The following is a 21,270-nucleotide window of genomic DNA, read 5'->3' on the forward strand; positions in this document are numbered from 1 at the left end:
CTAATATCAGGGAGCTCTTTCAGACATGGTCTGAGATGAGTTTCTGCTTGTAACATGTTGCCATATGCTTCAGACACTGCTTTACCAACAAGCATTTAAAGTCTGTGGGAAGAGCGGAGTATAGAAAGAAGGCCACAACTCTTAGATCAATGCCCAGGATGCCCAGCTCTTCTGCTGGGACACCACCTTCGTTCCCAAGAATGTCCTTTCTAACTGAGGCTGGCATTCACATCCCTGTCACGTTTCCTCTGCTTAGCATGGTTCTCTTCAGACATGTCTCTCCTGTAACATGCAACCAAGCCCTTCTCCGACTCGCGGCAGCAGACTGAAGCTTTCTCCCTCTTAAAGACAAGGCGGGCTGCAGAGAGTCTGAAAACATTCTTTTCCTTGCAGACTGGTTGGATGACACCTAACAGAAAGCTGTGAGCCTGCTGCTGCTGCAATCTGTGCTTTAGACTACGAGACTGAGATCTGCGTGGAGACACAGAGGTGAACAGAGAGTGCACCAGAATGGCAGGCACCGGCTCCAAGTCCTGGTCAGGGCTGGTTGCTTCCATAACCATTCTGGTGGGTTGGGCTGATGTGTGCCCTCTCCTTCCCACGGCAAACGCTGCTTAGATTTTGCATCACACAAGAATCTAAAATTAAATGTGTGTGTAGCCAAATACATATGCACATACACAGACATGTATGCATGCCTACACGCACACACAGAGCCCGGGCTTGGCTGCTGCTGAATCCCACAGCCTTGTGACTCTGAGGCACAGAAAAGGCAAAGGCCTCAGTGCTCCACAAGGCAGTGCCTGGGGGAAGAAACCTGAAATCCTAACTCCTGACTCTAATAAGTAGAAATCATACCACTCCCTCCAGTGCAATAATATTGAAGGGATCAGAGACTTAATTTAAGGAGCAGTGAAACTAGTGCCAAAGTAAATGCATCATCCTCAAGATTTATGCATCATCCTCAAGATTTATGACGAAGAAATACAATTAAAACTCTTTTCATTCTTCTGGAGCAAACTCCAACATGCTCAAGGAGTTACATATTTGTGAAAAAACTCATATGGCCCTTAATGACTATTCTAAAAGGCTATCTATTTTGTTTGGTATTATTTGTGATAACTTCAACTTCAAGTGGAAGATATTTAATCAGGTTTGTGTGTAGCCTGCAAAAACGCATAGAAATTGCACCTCTTGTAATTTATTCCTGATTGAAAAAGAGGTAGCGTGACCTGGTCCACAGTGAACTCAAGTGGGGACAAGCTCAGGCATCCCAGTGAAGGATAGAGTGCACAACTACATTTCTTTACACCAGCAGAAGGAGATTCTGGCCTGTTCTATCTCCTCGTCTCCTAGCAGGTCAAAGGCAGGGAGAGCACAGAGCGATTGTGACAATCGGATGTGCCTGGCTCGCTCCTTGTCTGCCACTCATTTTCAGCTAAATTCACATGCTACTGAATGAGCTGAGGGATCCCCCAAGCGAGTTCCTTTAAGAGCAGTAGTTACACCAGAAGACCTTGCGGCCCTACCTTGCCCAAGCAGAGGAGCTGCAGTGCTACTAATGGTGTTAGGAATGCGGGAAGCTGAACAAAAGCCTTTCCAATCTGCGGCATTACGGTCCATTTGTCCAGGTCACGGTCTGAATGGAGGATGCAGCCAAATAAATTCTCCAGCCTTGCAACAGGGAGTTTAATGAAGGCTTGTTCAGTCTGCCTGATTAGCAAAGAACTCAGTGTCTGAGGAGGAGGGGCTGGGTGGCTTTCAAGGGGACACAAAGGCTGCTAATTTCTAATCTCTGCTCCACTTGAATTCACAGCCAAATTATCAAATCTATCAACAGGCTGAGAAAAATCAGCATGTAATTGTTCAAGGCAATCTTTGTATTCAAACCTCTGCTGCAGAAACTATAGAGAACATTGTGTTAGAGGGTCTCACTGTTCCCACCATCACAGAAATTAAAAATGACTTTATCCTTATATTGCTTGTAATAAAGAAAATTATCACCAGTTCTCCCAATCACCATTGAGGACAGTGAGACAGTAAGGAACATAATGTGCCATCTGCGCCCCCTCTAATTACCTTAACGATGAGAGCAGTTATTTTTTCCTCCTTCATCAGAACTGGCATGTAAATATTAGCCTCCAGGTTCACCATTTTGTACAGATGTTAACTTGAAAATAAACTATACTGGTAGATTTGACATATAGTTTAGAGACGTTCCTAAACATTTTGGTATATCCACCAACATATTTTTCCTTAAATGCTTTCTTTTTGGTTCCACATAGACCATATGGAAACTGACTCCGCTGAACACATCACAAAACCAGCTCTGCTTATATGGAGATAACTTATAAATAAGATATAACTTATTTTACATTATAATTTTGTTCTTTTTTTTGACAAATGCAATCCAGGAAGCTTGCCTGTACTATGCAGCTCTTAAGGGCTTCATGGAGCAGTCTAGGTGATCACACTTTAAAGTGTGTTTTTTCTCCCCGTTCCCTCCAACACAAGTCCCACTAGCTTTAAGTGGGAGTGGAACACCACGAATACAGAAAATACAAATTTATTTTAGTGAAATTGAGTTTTTAATGAGCTTTTAAAAATGAAACTTCAAAAAAATTGAATCTGAAAGATAACACACTTTTCTTATGGAGTAGGAGAAAACCTGGATGAAAGAGTCAGAGTCCCAGCACCTATTGCAGTTTCAGATTTCCTTAAGTGACAAAAAACATCACAGATGAAGTATAGATGACACTGGACGGCGTTTCAGTATAACACGAGCAACTACAAGTGGCATGTATTTTCTCCAAGAGCACCATTACGTCGATGCTTTGCAACAGTTCCATTGTAGTTATCAAATCCATGAATGGAAGTTTTTAAAGTTCTTAAGCAGAATATAAGGGAAGTCTTCTGCATGTTAAGGGATCTTCTGCAAGGGCAGAAGCAGGACCTTTACCCATTCCCCCTATGCTGACAGAGGGGAAGGTGCAGCAGGTGGGAATTCGGGAACCTGGCAGGGAACTTCCCAGCTGGGAGAAGGCTGAGTGCCCTTCTTGAGCACTCCAGTTATTCTAACCTGGAAAGGAATAGAAGCAGAGGAGTACCCAGAAGAAGAAAAACAGAAAGGAAGAAAGAAAAACCTGAGGGGAAGGAAAAGAAACTGTGTGGCCAGAATAACACTCCTTAGGGCTAAGTTGTGGTCATAAAAGGCTTCAGTTAAAGGCTAAGTTTTGATCTCCGCCCAGAATATTTCTGCATGATAAGGGTATAAAAATCATGTAACGTCAAAAGAAAATCTCCTGGACAACACTAAAACTCCAGGCAAAGTTCACAGCTAAAAGTTTTACCCAACTTTGGTGCCATGGTGTTTCAGTGCAGCTCATACAGAGAAGCTCTTGGGCTGTTTGGAAAATGCATTAGAGTGCTTTAAGAAAATCTAGTAGCTCTGTAAAGCTGGCAATTCTGGAGGAAAAGAATGACCTCACTTATGATCTTATCTATATGCAATAAGGCAGCTTCCAACCGAAAGGACCCCAAGGCATTGTGCAGACCTGAACTGAAGTATACACTGCATCCTGACAAGGAGTCGCCTCTGAGATAAAATACAAGATCTTAAAAGTATACAACGATAAGCAAGCAAGCAAAAAAAAGCTTTTTCTCCTTAAAACTGCAAGCACACAGAAGGAGAGAGTATCATTTACAGTTATTGTACCTGAAACAGAGCTGTCTTTGAGTTCCCTCTTCTCTTTGGACAGTACTGGGAGCCTGGAGAGTCACTCTGGAACTTTTCTGTGAGGGACGGGACGGGACGGAAGGTTCAGTACAACATGGCAGGGCTGCTGGGTCAGGTCACAGGCTGCTTTGCTGGGGATCTCTGCTGCCAGGAACCCCCAGGCAGTGAAGGGTTAAGCTCCAGTGCCTTCCCTCTCCCTGCCACTTGATGAGGGATGTGTTGATTCCTCCTGACCTGATCTCTCTTTTATCCAACAGAGGAGGAGCGACTGGCAAAACCCCTCTGCCCTCCCCATCATCCCTTCACACCTGTTTGCTCCATTAGTTCAGCCCTGGGGTTGTTCAGACACGCGAGACAAACTGGTTTTGTTCTGTGGATGCAGCTGCACCGTCAATCTCAGCCCAGCACCGCTAACCCTTTCGCCCCAGCACACCCCGACGCCGGGCGGCGCAGGAGCAGCGTGGCAGGGGCTGGGGGCTGAGCTGGGGCACCAGCCCACATGTGAGGCAGCCCCGACCGCTGGCTTGGGGCTCCCTGCCCGGCGGGAAGCACCGCAGTCAGCGCGTCCGCGGCTCTGTGGCCACAGGGCCTGCAGCGGGATACACCGAAGCAAACGCATGTCTCTTGCTGTCTGGACTGCTTGTTCAAACAAGAATGCACTTAAGTGATGCTGCCCTCGCCCCCCCTCCCTCCCAATAGCCCTCTGCTATCACAGCAGCATTTTAATGGGTAACACTAGCAAGCCTGGCGCTGTTATGGAGATGCCATCTGGTGTTGATGCCTTAATTATTAGAGCACTGACCTGTCTTTGCTAACTTACCTTGTACTCCTTTAGGAGTTCAGGCCCTGTGACATTGCCTGTCTCTGGACATGTGTGTGATTCTAATCAGGAAATAAAAACACTTTTTGCAATGTTTGTGTGTGCTGTGACAATAGGCTGGTGCCTGCAAGTCAGGGACATAAAATAGCTGAAGCAGATGAAGTAAGCAAATTTCTGAGGAAAACCATTCCAAGTCCTGTAACCTCAAATGGAGCAGACAGAGAAAGGGTACCTACAGGGCACGACCACAGCATTGGGTGGTTCACATAATCCTTATTCACATAATTTGGGTAACCTGTATCAGGAAGGTGCAGTGCCGCTGGCTCTGGCAGACTTTGTTCTGATCTCAGCGCAGCCCTGGCTGTGCACCCACAGTGCAAATCCACACCACTGCATCTGTCATTGCTGCTGCGGCCACGCTAAGCCAAGCAGCAAGTTGTTCCTGACTGACAGAAGCCGTATTTACCTGAAGGCCAGACACACTCAGAAAGCCTAAAGTCTGTCATCAGCAGGGACTGTCCTGCATGTGCAGAAGCAGCAAATGCACTGCTGAAATCTTCTCAGCAAACCATAGCAGACCATCTGGTTGCACATACACCTTTGAATTCAGTGCAGCTTGGTGGCTTTAACAAGTGGCATTAGCCCCTCCTCAAAAAAGGTTATACCACTGGTTAGGATGAGGAAGCAAGATGAAGACAACCGTGGATGGAGTTACAGCATCTGCTGAGGAGATAAACCCGCATTCAAAATACAAAAACAACATACATGGCAACTGCATCAACAGAGTGAAATGCCCTTCTGTCCCACCCTGCTTGGATACGAAGAATTCCAAAGGTTTATGGGGAACCCTGCAGGTCTCCCAGGATACACCATAGCTCACAAAAATAGTGTGTTGCTGGAGGCAACGAAGCCTGAACAAACCAACCTACCCAGGGGAAAGAGGAGTGACAGGCTCAGGAAAGCGGAGCCCGCAGTAAAGCACCCCTACTTCTTTTGCAGCAGCTTTCCCACCCAGATGCTAATTCTGCCTGAGCAGCCGCTGAGGACGTTCAGTGAAGCCTCCCGCGGGAGCCCCACGGCCCACTCAGAGCCCTCTGGCTGTGTGGGCCACAGTGCTCTGCCCCGCAGCGCGGCGAGGGAGCTGGTCCCGCCAAGGGGATTAGCGGCCTCCCGGTGTCTGCTCAGCCGCCCGGCCAGCAAACGCGCGGCAGCCTCTGCGCCCCACGTCGCGGCCCGGCCTGCGCGCCGCGAGCCTCAGCACCCTCTGCGCCCTGTGCACCGCGAGCCTCAGCACCCTCTGCGCCCTGCGCCACAGCCTGGCCTGTGCGCCGCAAGCCTCCGCACCCTCTGTGCCCTGTGCTCACCCACAGCCCTCCTGAGGGGTCGCACCTACCACACAGTACACAGATACGGGGTGATTAGGTGGCGGCAAAGTATAACACGCACAACCAGGACGAAATCCCTGGGCTTTTTGCACTGAACAGAAATGACTGTTGGGCTCTTCAGCCCCGCTGAATGTTTTTGGAAGGGCTAAACATTTTCAGAAGAGAAGAATATGCTTATGCAAGATCATGAACTTATTTCACCTCATTCAAAACTGAGGCTCTTTCTTCATATCATATACATATTTATCTACTAAGACCACGTATATCTCAACCACTATTATGCAAGCAAATAAAAAGTTTCCAACCCCAAAAGACGGTTTATTTCTGATTAGGTATATAGTTTAAAAAAAGAAAAGAAAAAATGATATGAGAAATGGACTAAGATCTATCAGATCAGTGAGAACCCAGATTTGGTGCTATCCTGCTCCCTCTAGCCCTGTCGAACCTGCTGTGAACAGCCATCCTCTTCATGTAGTGAGACAGAAGACCAAGATTTTAAATGCTCGTTTCATCATAACTCGGAAGCTGAGAAAGAGGCAAGTTTAAGCTTAAATATCATTTGTATTTCAGATAACAATCAAAACATTTACTGGTGTAGAACATCTACCTCCAAATGTCTGTTTTATGAGTTACCTTTTGGTAGTAACGATTGACCTTCCTCTCATCTTACACTCTATTCCACATTTGATATGGAGCATCAAAGACACCTAGGTTTATCTGCTTTTCGCTTGCTCGTATATTAAATTATTCCATTGGCCAATATCTGCCTTGGGGTGTTTCAGGAAATAGTGCACTTTGCCACTCCTTTACTGTGTGAAAATGATAAAGAAATCTTGACTGGAGCCAATGGGTGCCTAAACAGGCACCTAGTTACTCTAGTGTTATCCATACGGAGATTTCAGTCAGCCAGGGAATTCCTGCAGGCAACTGCCCTGCAGGGGCCACTAACTCACTGTCTTAGCAGGGAGTTGTGCCTCCTCCCTGTGCCAGCATGCATATTTGTGGGTGCCACCTAAAAGCAGAAGTAAATGGCAGCCCAAGGGACTGACCAGATGCATGGCAGATTTCTGGCTACCCTGTGCCAGGAGACAGGAGACTTGGTCTGACTCAAACAGCTCATTCCCACCTCAACAACCCTCTGCTGCTGGTGCACATCCTACGAAGGGTGCTGGCAACTTCCTCTAGTGGCAGCTCCCAAACACCCCCTCCTGCTTCTCTTCTTGTCCTTCACTCCTCAACGCTGGTGCCCTCAGGCAAGGAGGGAAGACATGTGGAGGAAGAGTGAAGAACAAGAGTCCTGAACACATCCACGGCTCCCTGCAGCATGAAATCCTTCATCCTCACTCAATCCTTCCTCCTCACCATCAACATCCCAACCTCACTGTCCTGCTCCTCTCTGTGTTTCACACCCACCACCAACTCCACTCTGTGAAGCCACATTTACGTCTAGAGGCAGCTCTTTGGGTGTATCAGTTAAGAGTAAAAGCAGGTAGAAAGAATCCCAACCACAGTTCACAGAACACTGAAACACAGTTGAGATAATGCACTGATACAGATGGTCAAAATAGACCTGCATTAATACAAATGGTGGAAATACATTTCTCTGTCTCCCATATCTGTTTAGTCGAGCATGTACTAATCGGCCTATAAACCTAGCAGAGAGGGTTTCTTCTAATTCTTCTAATACTCTGCTTCTCAAAGCAAGTTTAACCAATTCACATATCTTTCACGCATCCATATATACCTATGAATAAAATTCTTCTATGGTCTAATGTCATTTAAGTCACTGAAACTAGAAAATTTTTTGTTTGAGTTACAGAGCTGGCTTGTTTCGTCAGCCTCTCCATTTAACTCTCCTCTACAGCTAGAGCTCTTGTTGAAGATAAAAGCTCAGTAAAGCCAGTTCTGGACCAGACTACCTTGAAAGCTGAGTTCTGAGGGGCATTGCCGTTCTTAGAAATCATTCTTGCTGACAATATTACACATTGATCCAAAGGAAGCCATATGAATGTCTATATGAAGAACAAGGAAGTGATAATAATTAGAGATTAAATGCACCTAGACATTGCCCCAAAGCTAATGAATGTTTTGCCACTACTCTTTAATGATGATACAGAATGTAGTGATAAGGACAACAGGAGGCAGGATAGATGATCAAAGGCAGGGAGTGGAAATGGATATTAGCATTACTGAAGTAAGAAAACATTTTTTAGAGGTTACTGTACACAGATCAGGAGGTCTGATAAGTTGCAGCTCTAATTCTGAAAAAAGTGACACACACAATTACACTCCAGTCACATGGATTTTAAAGGAAACAGTAGAGAAAAGGATAAATATGTAGTACCTAAATTTAAAAGGGGTAAAAAGTACTTTAGAAAATAATAAGGCTGGCAGCCTGATTGCAACAGTATGCAAGACTCCTAAGCCCTGTACGAAGGCAAAAGTGAAAAGCAGTAAATAGAAAAAATGGGATGCAACCTATGATTGCTAGTGTTCCTGCTGGATCTAACAGACTTTGATTTTCTGGCAAAAGATAGGTCTGTCTGCATTAGAAAGCGCATTAGAAAGTGTGGTATCACTTGGGAAGCCGTTTTAACATGGAGGCTGATACCAGTATTGCAAAAAGAAAAAAGATCAGGCTAAAAGGAAGGCTGCAGTTTTGCTTTAAGGGAAATATTAAGTTGGATCAGTTACAAGTAGAATTTCGTAAAGACTGTAAGACAAATTTTATCTAATATGTTAATTAATGAGCATGGCACAGAAAGGAACACACTAATAGCATTTACTGAATGCCATTGAAATCCATTAGGAGGCATTGAGTATATAAGGGGAGCTCAGAATGTCACACAGAAAGTGGTTGATCTTGAAGACTGTAGTAACAGAAACAGAATTAAGTGAATAAACACTGCACAGTTTACAATCATGTTTTTAAAGTCTTTTAAGGATATTTGGATAGAAGATCTTTTTAAGAATGCTTTGCTACAATGAAGGAAATTAGAAATTATTTAGGATAGAGAAATTCAAGCTGAATGCAGTGAATGTATACTGATACTTTGGCACAAAAGGAATAACATCTTAGGATGTTACAAGGAAAATTCTCAAAGATGGGGAAATAATAGTATCTTGGTGTGAAGCTGTGGTGACACCTCAGTCTGAGTACAGTTTTGGCCACCTCATCCAAGACAGATTAATTCAAAGTGGAGCAAAACCAAAGAAGGGCTTGCTAGGCTGAAGAGGAGAATGGAGAACCTGCCTTACAAGCGACTACGAAAGAGCCTGTCTTGTTCAGTTTAGTAAAATGAAAGCTGAGAGGGAAACATAATTACATTGTATAAATACATTAAAGTGTTTATACAAGGCAGGGCAAAAAGTTGTTTAAAAGACGATCCTGGCACACGAACAAGTGGATAAGAAATGGTCATGAATAAATTTACTCTGATATCCTGGGAAAAGTGTTCTATCTAATGTCTATGATCATACGTGAGTCATGCTTAAAGCCCTCTTAAATATTTGCAAGTGGAGATAGACCAGCTTCAATAAACTGGTGACTTAAGTTTGCACTTAAATGGTGCAACATTTACTTAAGAAGCCTGTAATGTATGTGAAAACACAAAGCTACAGCCCAGATTAAGAAAATTTGCCATGCCATAGTAACGGCCAGGACCCGAGCATTTTGGAAGCAGTTTCAGGTACTAAACTCCAAGCTGGAATCCTTCACTTTAGGTGTTCACCATTTGGAAACATGGCCTTAAGACTTTAAAAATCATAACCTAATTGTATCCTAAGTGATTAGTTCAAATCCATCTTCAAGAGATTTAATGTAATACTATTAAGTAGTTGATATCAAGTAAACTGAGGTATCTCATTGCAGTGGACAGATATCCTGTCAAGAAATCCAGGACAATAATTCTCACTCTTAGTTAGCAAGCTTACAGTGAACACAGTAGCCTGAAATCTCCTGTTATTCTGGCATAACAAGCACAGGCAAAACACAAATCCCAGTTCATATCTGTTCTGAGATTAAGTAGAGGATTTCAGTCCCATAGCTATCAAATGTTAGTATAATTAAAACCAAACTGCTTCTAACAACAAATGAACAAACTCATTTTACAGGGTTCATGTCACATCTGCTCTCCAACACTATTGGTTAAAATTTCTCATTCTTATTATATAGAAATAGAAATTTCTCATTCTATCTGTACACCTCTGCCAGCTTTTTTACCTGCCACTCGATACTGCCAGCTCTTTGCAGCCCCAATTATTCCAACAAGAAACTCCACACAGGAGTGGGATGGTACATCTCTATAGTGCTGCAATACTACTGTATTGCGATAGCACCATTTTTGCCTTCTGGTTCAAAAGCATCTGTGCGGGGCTGTTCCCCTGCGATAGGGTCTACGTAAAGGGGATCTGCAGTTCAGGCCCATCACCGGGGCTGCAGTTCTGTTCACTTGCCTTTCAGCTGCTCTAGCTACATAAAAGCATCGGTGGGGAGGTGTGGAAAAAGTGAAATTCATGAAGAGCATCACGTAGACTCAGCACTTAGCTGCTTTGTAACATATATAATCCTGCTACAAATCTGCAGTCAGATCTGCATCTACTGTGGTCTGTACTTCAGAGCAGCAATGGAGAAAAAACTCTTGACTCCAAGCATCTAAATGAAGAGATGAAGAAAATTTTAACATTCCTACACAGCAGTGAAAAGGAGACCCAGCTTTTCCACTTTATCTTTTTGCACGTTGCCTCTTCCCTGTCCTAGACCTGGCACTTGCAGGGATGTAGAGAAACAAAGGAGGCTAGACTAATTCACAGGAATAAGCAGGATCAAACCCAGCCTCATAGGAATTCACAGGAGCAGAATCGAGCTCTTTCTTCTACCTCTCCTCCTCTTATAAAAGCCAGGAGGTAACCTTGTTTCCTGTATCCTGACATCCCTCATCATTTCTGTGGAGAAGGCAAGCATCCTTTCATCATATTCCTGCAGTTTCTTTAGCTGCTCTTCCTTGGGAGGCAGGGACATTGAGAAGATAAATATTCAGAGTTATTTTCTAGGGTATAAATGAGGCGGATATTGAACCTCTTGGCATTAGGAAATTAGCTCTAGCCCCAGCTGAGGTCACAAGAATTGGCAGGGCTGAACTGGAATCACTGAGATCTCAACTCTGCTTTAATTATTATCAGTAACATGAGGACAGTATTTAAAAATAAACCATTGAGTTAATCCTAGCATACTGAGGAGCTGGAGACAACTGATGAGGGGCAATTTTTGCTGCAGTTGACATGAATCAAAAATATTATGGAGATATTCACTCGGGATATGCTGTATCTCAAACTGAAGTTATAGGTTTGGTGCAGAAATGACTGGGTGAGGTTCTTTAGCCCGAGATATGCAGGAGGCCAGCCTAGATGACGATCATGATATCGTAAGTCCTCCCTTCTGACTCTAAAGTCTATGAATCAGTCGTCCACAGACCAAGCCTTTTCAGCAATTCTATTGAAGAAATCAAAATAAACTTTTGCTTTTTGCTGTGCCTTTTCTTTCCTCATTCTAACATTTTCCACATTCCCTTGACATCCCCTTATGTCTTTACCTCCTGCCATAAGGAAGAATGAAGACAGCAAAGACAGTTTCTCCTGTTTATTCACTACTTATATCTATAGTCCTGCTTCAGATAGCAAGTCTGCCGTCGGACTGCAAGGCAAACACTAGTCCTATCTCACACACGGCCAGTCTGTGAGCTGCAGTCTCCCGCAGGGCAAAAAGGGATAAGGATTCAAAATTGCTGTGCAGGATATTGGAATACTTTAGCTTTTATTAAAGCACCCATAAGAGTACTAAGGTGGAGGTTAGAATTGATTTCCAGATCCACAGTTCTGATTGGAATCAGAACTTCCCAACTCTTACGAACTATCTAGACCAGGCTTGCCAGTTCTACTCTACATGGGCATTACTCTTCAAGAAGCTAGAAATGTCTTGTCTTGAAAAAAAACATCGGACTAAAACTATTCAAGTAAAAGCCTTTTAAGCAAATAAAGTGATATGAAGCAGAACTGTGAAAAGAAAAATACCCTGGATCCTTCAAGGGTATAAAACACGTAAATTGCTGGTCTGTGGCAGGCATCGGATGGCAGGGAGAATGGCCTCTAGCAGATTTTGACCTGTACAGATTGGAGATGCGTAAGAGCACATTTTGGATACTCTTTGCTCATCATATTGTGGAAATCCTCTCCCCCTTGAACACAGCATAAGCTCCTCCTGTGCGCAGTTCCTCCCGCTGGAAGATGCAGAACTTTTCCTGTGACGGGGAGTCAGACACCTGAACAAGGTGGCCAATAGTCACACAGGTGTAACTGGGGTACAGCCTGAGGCAGCCCAACAGCACACACTATTCTTCCCTATACTCTGATAATTACTGTTTTACTAATATTTTTTCTACTACTACTACTACTAACAATAATAATTACTACAGCCTTCAGAGCTTGTTACAATGCCTGTAGCCTGGTTTTGACATTCAGTGCAAACATATTGCATAGCTGTATAAATTGTTCTTGATTAAAGTTTCTTGATTAAAACCTACAGAACATTATTTTTGCAGTCATCATACCAGGATGTTGTAGCTAGCTGGCTTAACTCAAACAGTATTTGCAACAGAGTTATTGCAGAATAGAAGGAGGGAAAAGGTTTCAAGCTAGTACTTGCTCCACTGCCTTCAAGGAACAGCTGGAACTGAGTTTGTCAGTGTTGTCAACTCCAAGTTTTAAAAACAAAGCAGCAGAACCTCCTCAAACCATGCAATCTATTTCAAAAATAACAAATCTCTGAAAGTTAATTCTGAAAGTTATTTACTTGCTTCCTGGGTTTTGAGCAGTTAGGGGTCACATATGCAACCTTCTATGTCCAAGCATGCAGATGTTTTTAGAAAATAATAACACAGTGATTCCCTCATAATCCCAATAGTCCCAAAGCATTAGGAGAATGCCAAACAGTGCAACTCGTCAGTGAACTATCAACACCAGATATTGTGCAGCAGCAGCTCTCCTAAGATACAAATCAGAACAGAAACAACAGAGCTGACTACTATGCACCAAAAATACATCAGAGAAATTATGTCTGCAAGGCTAACCGGCAGTTTATTTTTCAGTATATGTACATATATCATTATTTGATTTAGCATATTATATAATCTCTATATTTTTATCTATAAATATAAATTATTTTCAAGTTGAACACTGAAATGCAGAAATCTAAGTCAAACCTTGTAAGAGATCACTGTGTTAATGTGCATTTAGCTCTAAGTATGTGTGTGAGACCTCAGGACAGAACTCAGTACTTCCAGATCTGGAATCTTGTTTCTCCCTTGCTCCCCTAACATGTAGATATTCAGCCTTTTTTGATAATGAAAACAGAATTTACTCCAGAATAAATAAATACTTCTGTTGTAACAATGAGATATCCTGCATTATTTATCTTGCAGAGTGCAGCTCGAATGCAAAAAGCTGCTGCTTTTTTTGCGTGCTCACTGGCACAAGTTGAGCAGGAAGCTCTGAGGCAATGGGCCCCTTACTACCACCCAATACAGCTTCAAAAGCACCGTGAGGCCACAACTGTGTGGGGCTGTAAAGTACTTGCTGCTGTAACCATATAAACATACCCGTGTCACATGGGCATTCTGCTATCCCTTGATCCAAACGTAGCAGCCTGAAGCAGACCTTCCTATGACAGAGAGGAGGATAATGTAAGGGGGCTCTTGGAGCTAGAGTTCTGACTAGCCTGGGCAATAAAGTGGCAGCCTGAGCACTCTGGCAGGATTCACCTTCTCTGCTGGGAGCTCCTGTGCCTGCAGGTGAAACCCCCGAGCCCATCCCGACTTCGTCATGAGAGGCTTTCTGCAACAGTGGGGGTAAACGCTGGGCTGGGACTGCTCTGGTCTTCACTACTTATCTCAGATATCTTCCAACGTCGTATCTTAGGCAAACATGCTCTAGGGAAAGATGAAGCCTATGATACTGTTTTGCGCTTAAACCTTGTAAGTTATAGAATTAGTTGAGAATCAGCTTTCCTATCTGCTTTACAGTGAAACACCATTGGACATTCAGATGTGGATTTTCATTGCTCAACTCTCTGTTTAGCTACTGATCAGCATTTTTCACTCTCTTTTTGACAATAGTTTCTTCTCACATGAAACAATATTAAACCTAAGTTAGTCTTATTATTCTCTACTATCACCAAACAGATCAAAATTCAACTTCTCATTTTGTTGACTTTTAGCAGTAAATTGAATCTGTTTTTTGTTCATTTTTTAAAAATCAAGCTTGACTCAGCATCAACATATTGGCTAACAAGAGCTTGTAAATAGGCCAGTGTATACAGATGAAATTAAAGCTTTTTTTATATTTTACTTTTTATTAGTTATAGGTAAGTGGAATGATTTTTTGACTAATGGCTATGAAATATATTGCCATGTGACTCATTGGGAAGGAGGAGTAAGGTTCTGCACAAAACTTCTAATAAAGTATCAATGTCTCTTTTAGCCAGTTATAGCAAATGGTCCCTCAAGTATGCCACTAATCTACAGCATGACATTTGCCTTTCATTTCCTCAAATGATGCAAAGATATAAATACACAGGGCATCCTTAATTTCCCTTGCCCATCTACTCAGATTTTGAATGACAATTTTGATTGACAAATATATTACATCAGTGAAACAGCATTCCTGAGATGAAAACTCAACCTTTATCCTAATGGACATCAGCTCATCATAACAGAATTGATGCTCACACTGGCATCCAAACCCCTGGCAGACAACGCCATCTTGTCTGTGCTGCTTGTGGCTTCACAAATCTGAGGTACAGAGGAGAAGCAAGAAAATCTACAATAAGAACGGGCAGACAGACAAACGGCAACTGAATAACTCAAGGAAGACGGAGAGAATTTCGAAGCCTTCCCTCTTACCAGCTGAATCTGCTGCAGATGTTCCACCACTTGTCAAGTCCTCGGTGTTGATGGACTGCAGGTCTACGTAGGAAGGAGCAATGCTTGGGCTGCTGGTGTCCTCCGAGTTGGTTGTCCAGCTGCTCTCTGAGGCATGAGCTGGTCTCTCAGAAGAGTCAGAGGAGGGGGAAGTCCAGCTGGGTGCTTTTGATGGGGACACTGGACACAGGAAAGAAACAGGCATCAGTGATGGACTCACCAGAGCCATCTGGCAGAGGTGGAAGATCACAGCTACGTGTGCAGGGGCAGGTCGCAACTATTTACGGTAATGGCAGATATGCTCTGTCACAGCACTGAGACCCTGTAAACATAGATTCCACATCCACACAAACATAGTTATTCTAGAAAAAAACCACAGTAATTTAACTACCCTCCGCTGCGTGGAATCAAAACAACCCAGCTGTCTGTCTTGGATCCCACACTGCTGACAGCTCCAAGTTTTCCTGTTATTCAAGTATTTTAGAAGCTGCGGCTTTTCAGAGCAGGAAAATTCCATGCTTCTGCCACTACTAACGAGATCTGAATATCTGTATTGTGCAGCACAGTTGGATTCTTATACCATCATAATTTTTATAAAGTGGCTTTATTATATTTAATTAAGCATTCCCCATCTGTACCACCCACACAAATGCAGTAGTCATTTTAAGACAACTTACCAGCAGTAATAGTATAAGATGAAAGTGACCTACTGATGTGAACTAAAAATGGCTTTTATTTCTGAACTGGTGCAGATGCAGGATAGAGTACCCCTATGAATAAGTTGCATGAAATTTCTGTTCGCTTTAGGTCAAAAAACTTGTTCTACTCACTGGTCAGTGTCGAGTGCCAAAACCCAACTCCTGCCCCAGTCCCACCGTCCAGAGCGATGAAACAATCCTACCCACCCACCCCGCTGAGTTTCTATAGTAGACTCTTTGACCACATCATCGCTTAAATGTCAGGAGCAATGAGTGATTCTAGTAAAGAAGTTAAATAAATGATGTAGGGAGGCTGTGTTGGTAGAGACCAATTCTAATTTGATCTCAGCGTAACAACTCTCTTTTTCAAATGATTACAACCTGCGTTTAGCTTCTAAATCCACCGAGATCTCAGTGCATCTCTTACATTTATGGAATAAACTGTGCTACCGAGGTTCTTTACTCAGCACATAAAACCTAACCAATTCTTATTAGATCAACTGATACTTTGGAAGACAATAGCAGATTAGTGTTAAGGAGGATTTATCTCTATCTACTCATAGTTTAATCGAAACAGTGAGATCGGCCTTCATGTAATTATGGCAACATACCTAGCTTGCTGTTTGCATAGCGGGGCTACACAAACAGTGCTCCCTGCCTTGCCAGTTCAGAAATGTAAATTTATTTTATTTAGCCGTGCTGTTACCCTCAGGTAAGCAGACACTGATTTATTTATATTTGCACAGCTGTGACCACTGTACTGACCTGTTTTTAAGTAGAATCATACCTAAGGATGAGGAAGTTAGGTTAGTTCTCTCCTTAGGTTGACAATTGTTGAGTTAGAGTGATATGACCAAAAACCCACCTATCTCCCCAGTAATTTTGCACTGCATTATGCTTAAGACAGAGTGCCTAAAAAGAAATGATGACAAGTGTGTGATTGTAATCTGCCCAGTTCCTCCCTCAGCACTTTTGTTAAACATACATAAGGCATCTGAAAATCAGCCTTAAACCTTCACCTGAAATTATTTTGACAGCTGAAATGCTTTAACTGGACATAGAAGACAAGCTTAAAAACTGAGCTCCTCATAGGAACCAGTGGCAAGTAAATTTTCCTAAGTGTACTTTGTACTGGTCCCCTAAAGTAAGTCAATATTCTAGGTTCATCAACACTGAAACTCACAATTAGTGAAACTATTTTTACTCCTCCTGTGTTGAATAACTACCACCAATCTCAAAAAAAAAGAAGAAAAAAGAAAAAAAGGCAAGAAAAAAAAGAAAAAAAAGGCAGGAAAAAAAGAAAAAAGGCAAGAAAAAAAGAAAAAGGCAAGAAAAAAAGAAAAAGGCAAGAAAAAAAGAAAAAGGCAAGAAAAAAAGAAAAAGGCAAGAAAAAAGAAAAAAAGAAGAGAAAAAGAAAAAAAAGATGAAAAAAGGAAAAAAGGTGAAGTAAACATCTACACATTTCAAACTCTCCTCAGATATTTCTTGCCACTCTCCAGTCTCTCAAAATTGAAGCAACAGAATTCCTAAATGAAGTAGTTTTTTTCCTTAGGATTTTAGAACTTAATCTCTAATGTTTCTACATGCAAAGTCAAGGCCTTTCAGTTGCAGGAATTCTCAGAAATCTGTGTTGAAAGACCACTGACAAAATCTACTCCAAAATGCAAACCCTGTACTGTACAGGGTATATACAAACCCTGTACATGCTGCAAATCAACTTGCTTCCCAAACTGAAATATACGTTTCTCTCCACTTGCACTTTACTTTGTTTTCTTGGTGTATTTGTTCATGGTACATTGGAGTGTTTTTTAATATGCAGAGTTATCTTTAAGCATTCATTCTTTTGCTGTTTTGGGGACCTCTTCCTTGATCCCTAGTGAATTACAGTCGCCCTTGTTAGCATCAGCATCGTCCTTTCTTGTCACCTAGCACTTCAGATTGCTCCACTTTTAGGACAGCACCACCATTTGCCTAGTTTTCATCTACTGAATTTTTGTGTGGCTTTACCTCCTGTTTTCAGCCAGAACCCCACCGAGCAGTTAAACAGAGATCTGCCTTGCTGTGGGAGAGCCTCCCAAGGGACGTGGTAGGAGTCCAAGTTACTTGAGCCATTTAAAACGAGACAAAGCTCTCGGGAAGGAGGGGGGTGGAACAGATGATGTAATAGATCTTGCCTGGCTCTAATGTTGGTGCTTTGCTGAATACCTCATTGAATTCAAGACCGCAGCTAACAACAGTAGAATGTGAGATCGCTCGCTGAAAGACCATTGTATAACAAATGCAAATGTTATGTCACCTCTTGGTTGCAGTTCTTTAGAGCTTGTGTAACATTTCTGATAGGAACGTTTGGGCAATTCTATTTTTTTTTTTCATTTTTGTAGTATCAATTTAGGCGAGCCTGATAAGAACTATGAAAAAAATACCGATTTTCTTATTTCTCCACCAAAAGGAGAATCAACAAAAGGATATCAGAATGCATAATTTCTGTGACTAAATATATCTGAGGCCTTACTTAAGAGTTATTGATTCCCAGGGAGAAATCCTCATCAGTTAGCAGCTGTCAGTTATCTGCTGATGATCCTGAAAAGGATAAGTATTTGGAAGGAAAGATTTTTGCTAGCATTTATGCTGGCTGGATTTGGTAGAATTAAGGGTTTACAAGTATTTTCTGAACAAAGGTAATTTCTATGAAGCTCAAAATGTGCATCATCTTCCATTTCTACGCCTCATGCTTTAACCTCATTCTCTCCTTCTGAATTCTTTGTTTACACTCTGAGTCCTATCTCTGGCTACCAGTCCCATTGATTTCTGCTTTTTCAATAAGGTCTCCACTTTCCTCAGTGAAACAAAGGCCCAGCATTAGACTTGCTTTTCTTGTAAAAGTATTTCCTATAAGGAAAAAAAATGCATTGGTGCATGGGATTCATTTTTTTAAAGTGCTTATTTTTTAGATTGTAATCATTTGGGGAGAGAGACACTCCTTCCAGTGAATCTGTGCAAAAAGATATGGGTCTGAACAAGACAACGTTTCTCTCTCTCGCGGCCTCTCCAATTTGTCCTTAAGATATTCTGGAAATGCCATTCTGTGAGCCATTTTCAAAATGTGTTTTCAAGCAGCCTGGCCATCACTCTGGGTAACTGTCTAGCCAGCTCTGCAGCTGCTTCAGCGTGGAAGGACACGCAGACGATTTCCCAACAGTGCTGGAGCCCTGACAGGAACCTGGCTGAGGCGCTGAGTCCTCAGGACATTGCTCCTTGCAGCTGCTTGCCCAGAAAAGACCTTTCTCTGCTTCTCACTCCAGTGTGTCTGCTGATACTCAGTATTTTTACCCTGCCCCCATAACTGTCTTCTTGCTATTGTTCTTCTGTGGGCTGTTTGCTACTGGAAATGAATGATGCTGTCACCATAGGCTCTCCACAGAGCGTGTCAGTGATGGTGGCGGTAATAGAAAAGCTCTGGCTTTGTGGCTGCCCACAGAGGAAAGATGTGACCTGCAAATTAATTGAAAACAACAAGGCTGAAGTTTATCCTACTTCTTGCTGTCAAAAGCCCCCCAGGGCAGACGGGCAGACAAAGCCCTGCCATTCACTGTGCTCTGTGACCTGCCCTTTACAGGTTGTCAGCTGCACTTTTTCTAGCAATTTAGAAGATGGGCTCCAGAATAGGCATGAGGTTAGCTCACAAATAAGTCTTTTAAGGAAAATGATATTCACATCGCTTCATTTCAGAAGTCTCCTTAGCTCTACTGCTAACAGAGGGGAAACAGGCTCCTATGCAAGGGTTATAAAGCATAATAAAAGCAAGGCTCCTGGAAAGGAAAGAGACATGCCTTTCTGAAAAGAAAAGACACTGCGTCTCTACTGCTGTTCAATCCACCAACTAGTGTTAGTTCAACTCAGAAATAAGTTATGAACCTGTTCCGAAACTCTCATAAGATTCTGAAACTCCATAAGATTAACTGTGCTAAAATACAACACAAACTAGCCAAATTCGACCTTTGAAAAACAAAGAGCAAGGAAAAAAAAATCCAGGCCCTCACTGTATTCTGTGACATTATCAGAATGGACCTTCTCATGCATGCGCCTCACCTGCTCGTGGTTGTCTTGCTGGAGCACTGGTCCATGGCGCATCTTCAAACTGCACCCAAGCACTGATGGACGATGAGAGATCCGCTCTGGGAGACACATGGTTCCCAAGCACAGTAGAATCCATCTTGGGCTTTTCCACTCCATCATTCAGATTATTGTGGGAGAGATCCTGGAATTCTCCATCCACTTTATGGTACTCTTCTGAGGAGGTGTCTGAGGAAGAAAAACATTTTTCCAGAGGCTCCTCAGTGCTACCTAAAAATAAGGACAGAATAGAGAGATGGGTAGCAATTACCATTACTTAACTTCGTTTTTTACTGAAGTCTCTAAAATTTGCAGTTTAATGTTGGTGCCAAGTTTTCAATCACCTCATGTAGATTTTAATTTTTACAGTGGGCTTAGTTCGCACTTAATAAGTGAGACTTTCTCTATGGTCCTTTAGACATTACCCTTTATAAGCAAGTACAGAGTCAAAGCCTATGCCTATAACGGACCTTTAAAAACAACAACAAAAAAACTTCGCATAAGGATAGCGTTTTACATTTTTCCCCAAATTCTCCCATTACATAGGAGTAGCAGGAGATAATTCAAGCTCTGTTCATATTGCTTCCTCTAATAAATCAGGGTCTGTGATGCTAAATACATGACAGTATTTGGGCTAATTTACATAAAATAAGTTTTAAAAGCTTCAGAAAAAAAACAAACAAAAAAAAACCAAACGAGTGTCTTACCTCGTGGTTTAACAGGGAGGAGCAGGTCATCATTGAAAGACACCCACTCAGATTGGTGGGAAGCAATGACACCAGTCAGAGACGTCATATTCGCAAAAGGCTCCTCATCTTCCCTCAGTGCTTAGGAGGAACGGTCAGCACAGGAGAGGCTTTGGCGAAGACGAGACAGGAGAGGGGAACACCTCCCTTGTGCTATCCTTTCTTCATTGTTCAAATGCTGTTAAGATTAAAAAAAAAAATCAGAAAATTAAACGGAAAAAACGAATGCTGCCATTCCAGGACTACGGACTATTAAAACACTTTCATTACAACAGGCACAGGACTGCCAAAATGCTACTACCTTTGAGACAGGAAGGTTACCTGGTACAGAAGAGGGCTACATCAGAGCAACTCTGAAGATTAGGATGTTTACAGAGCCTTAGATGCTTTCATCAATCACAGAAAACAATGTTTCATTACTAACTCCAAGATCCACATCTCACACAACTCTGGGAGACAGACTCTGAAGGGATTCTCCCAAAACTAGCAAATTTTGATAATGATGTAATTTATTCCAATTCCCAAAATGTCATCATGTCCTCATCCCTCTTGCTATTTAAAATGTCTGATATCTCTTGAGAACCAGCAATAATCTCTGTTCCTCAAAATCAATAAAATGTATGTAGCCAGACCTGAAATTACAAGCAACGTGGTTAGCAGAACCAATACTTTCATCGTACAAATTTACTACCGAAAGCTTTGAATCTCCCCAGCAAAGATGTGCATTTAAAAGGTATTCCTGTCTAACAAAAAAAAATGAAAATAAAAAAATAAAAAAAATCAGAGTATAACCAGAAAAT

The 21,270-nt window shown here is 42.4% G+C and overlaps 1 protein-coding gene across 1 annotated transcript in view; it reads right to left on the reverse strand.

The window, feature by feature from the left end:
- Positions 1–20,662, reverse strand: part of STON2 (stonin 2) — a 50,225-nt gene extending 29,563 nt beyond the window's left edge. The window contains exons 1-3 of the mRNA XM_088529332.1: positions 20,432–20,662; positions 19,701–19,955; positions 14,896–15,093 (exon numbers count right to left, since the gene is read on the reverse strand). Coding sequence (XP_088385458.1) covers positions 14,896–15,093; positions 19,701–19,955; positions 20,432–20,519 — 541 coding nt within the window. The 5' untranslated portion in view covers positions 20,520–20,662. The remainder of the gene's footprint in view (positions 1–14,895; positions 15,094–19,700; positions 19,956–20,431) is intronic.
- Positions 20,663–21,270: the final 608 nt, after the last annotated feature.

This window comes from Tinamus guttatus, unplaced genomic scaffold (assembly GCF_059628265.1).
Source record: "Tinamus guttatus ecotype Peru unplaced genomic scaffold, ASM5962826v1 Tinamus_guttatus_pri_ptg000327l, whole genome shotgun sequence".
Lineage (NCBI taxonomy): Eukaryota > Metazoa > Chordata > Aves > Tinamiformes > Tinamidae > Tinamus > Tinamus guttatus.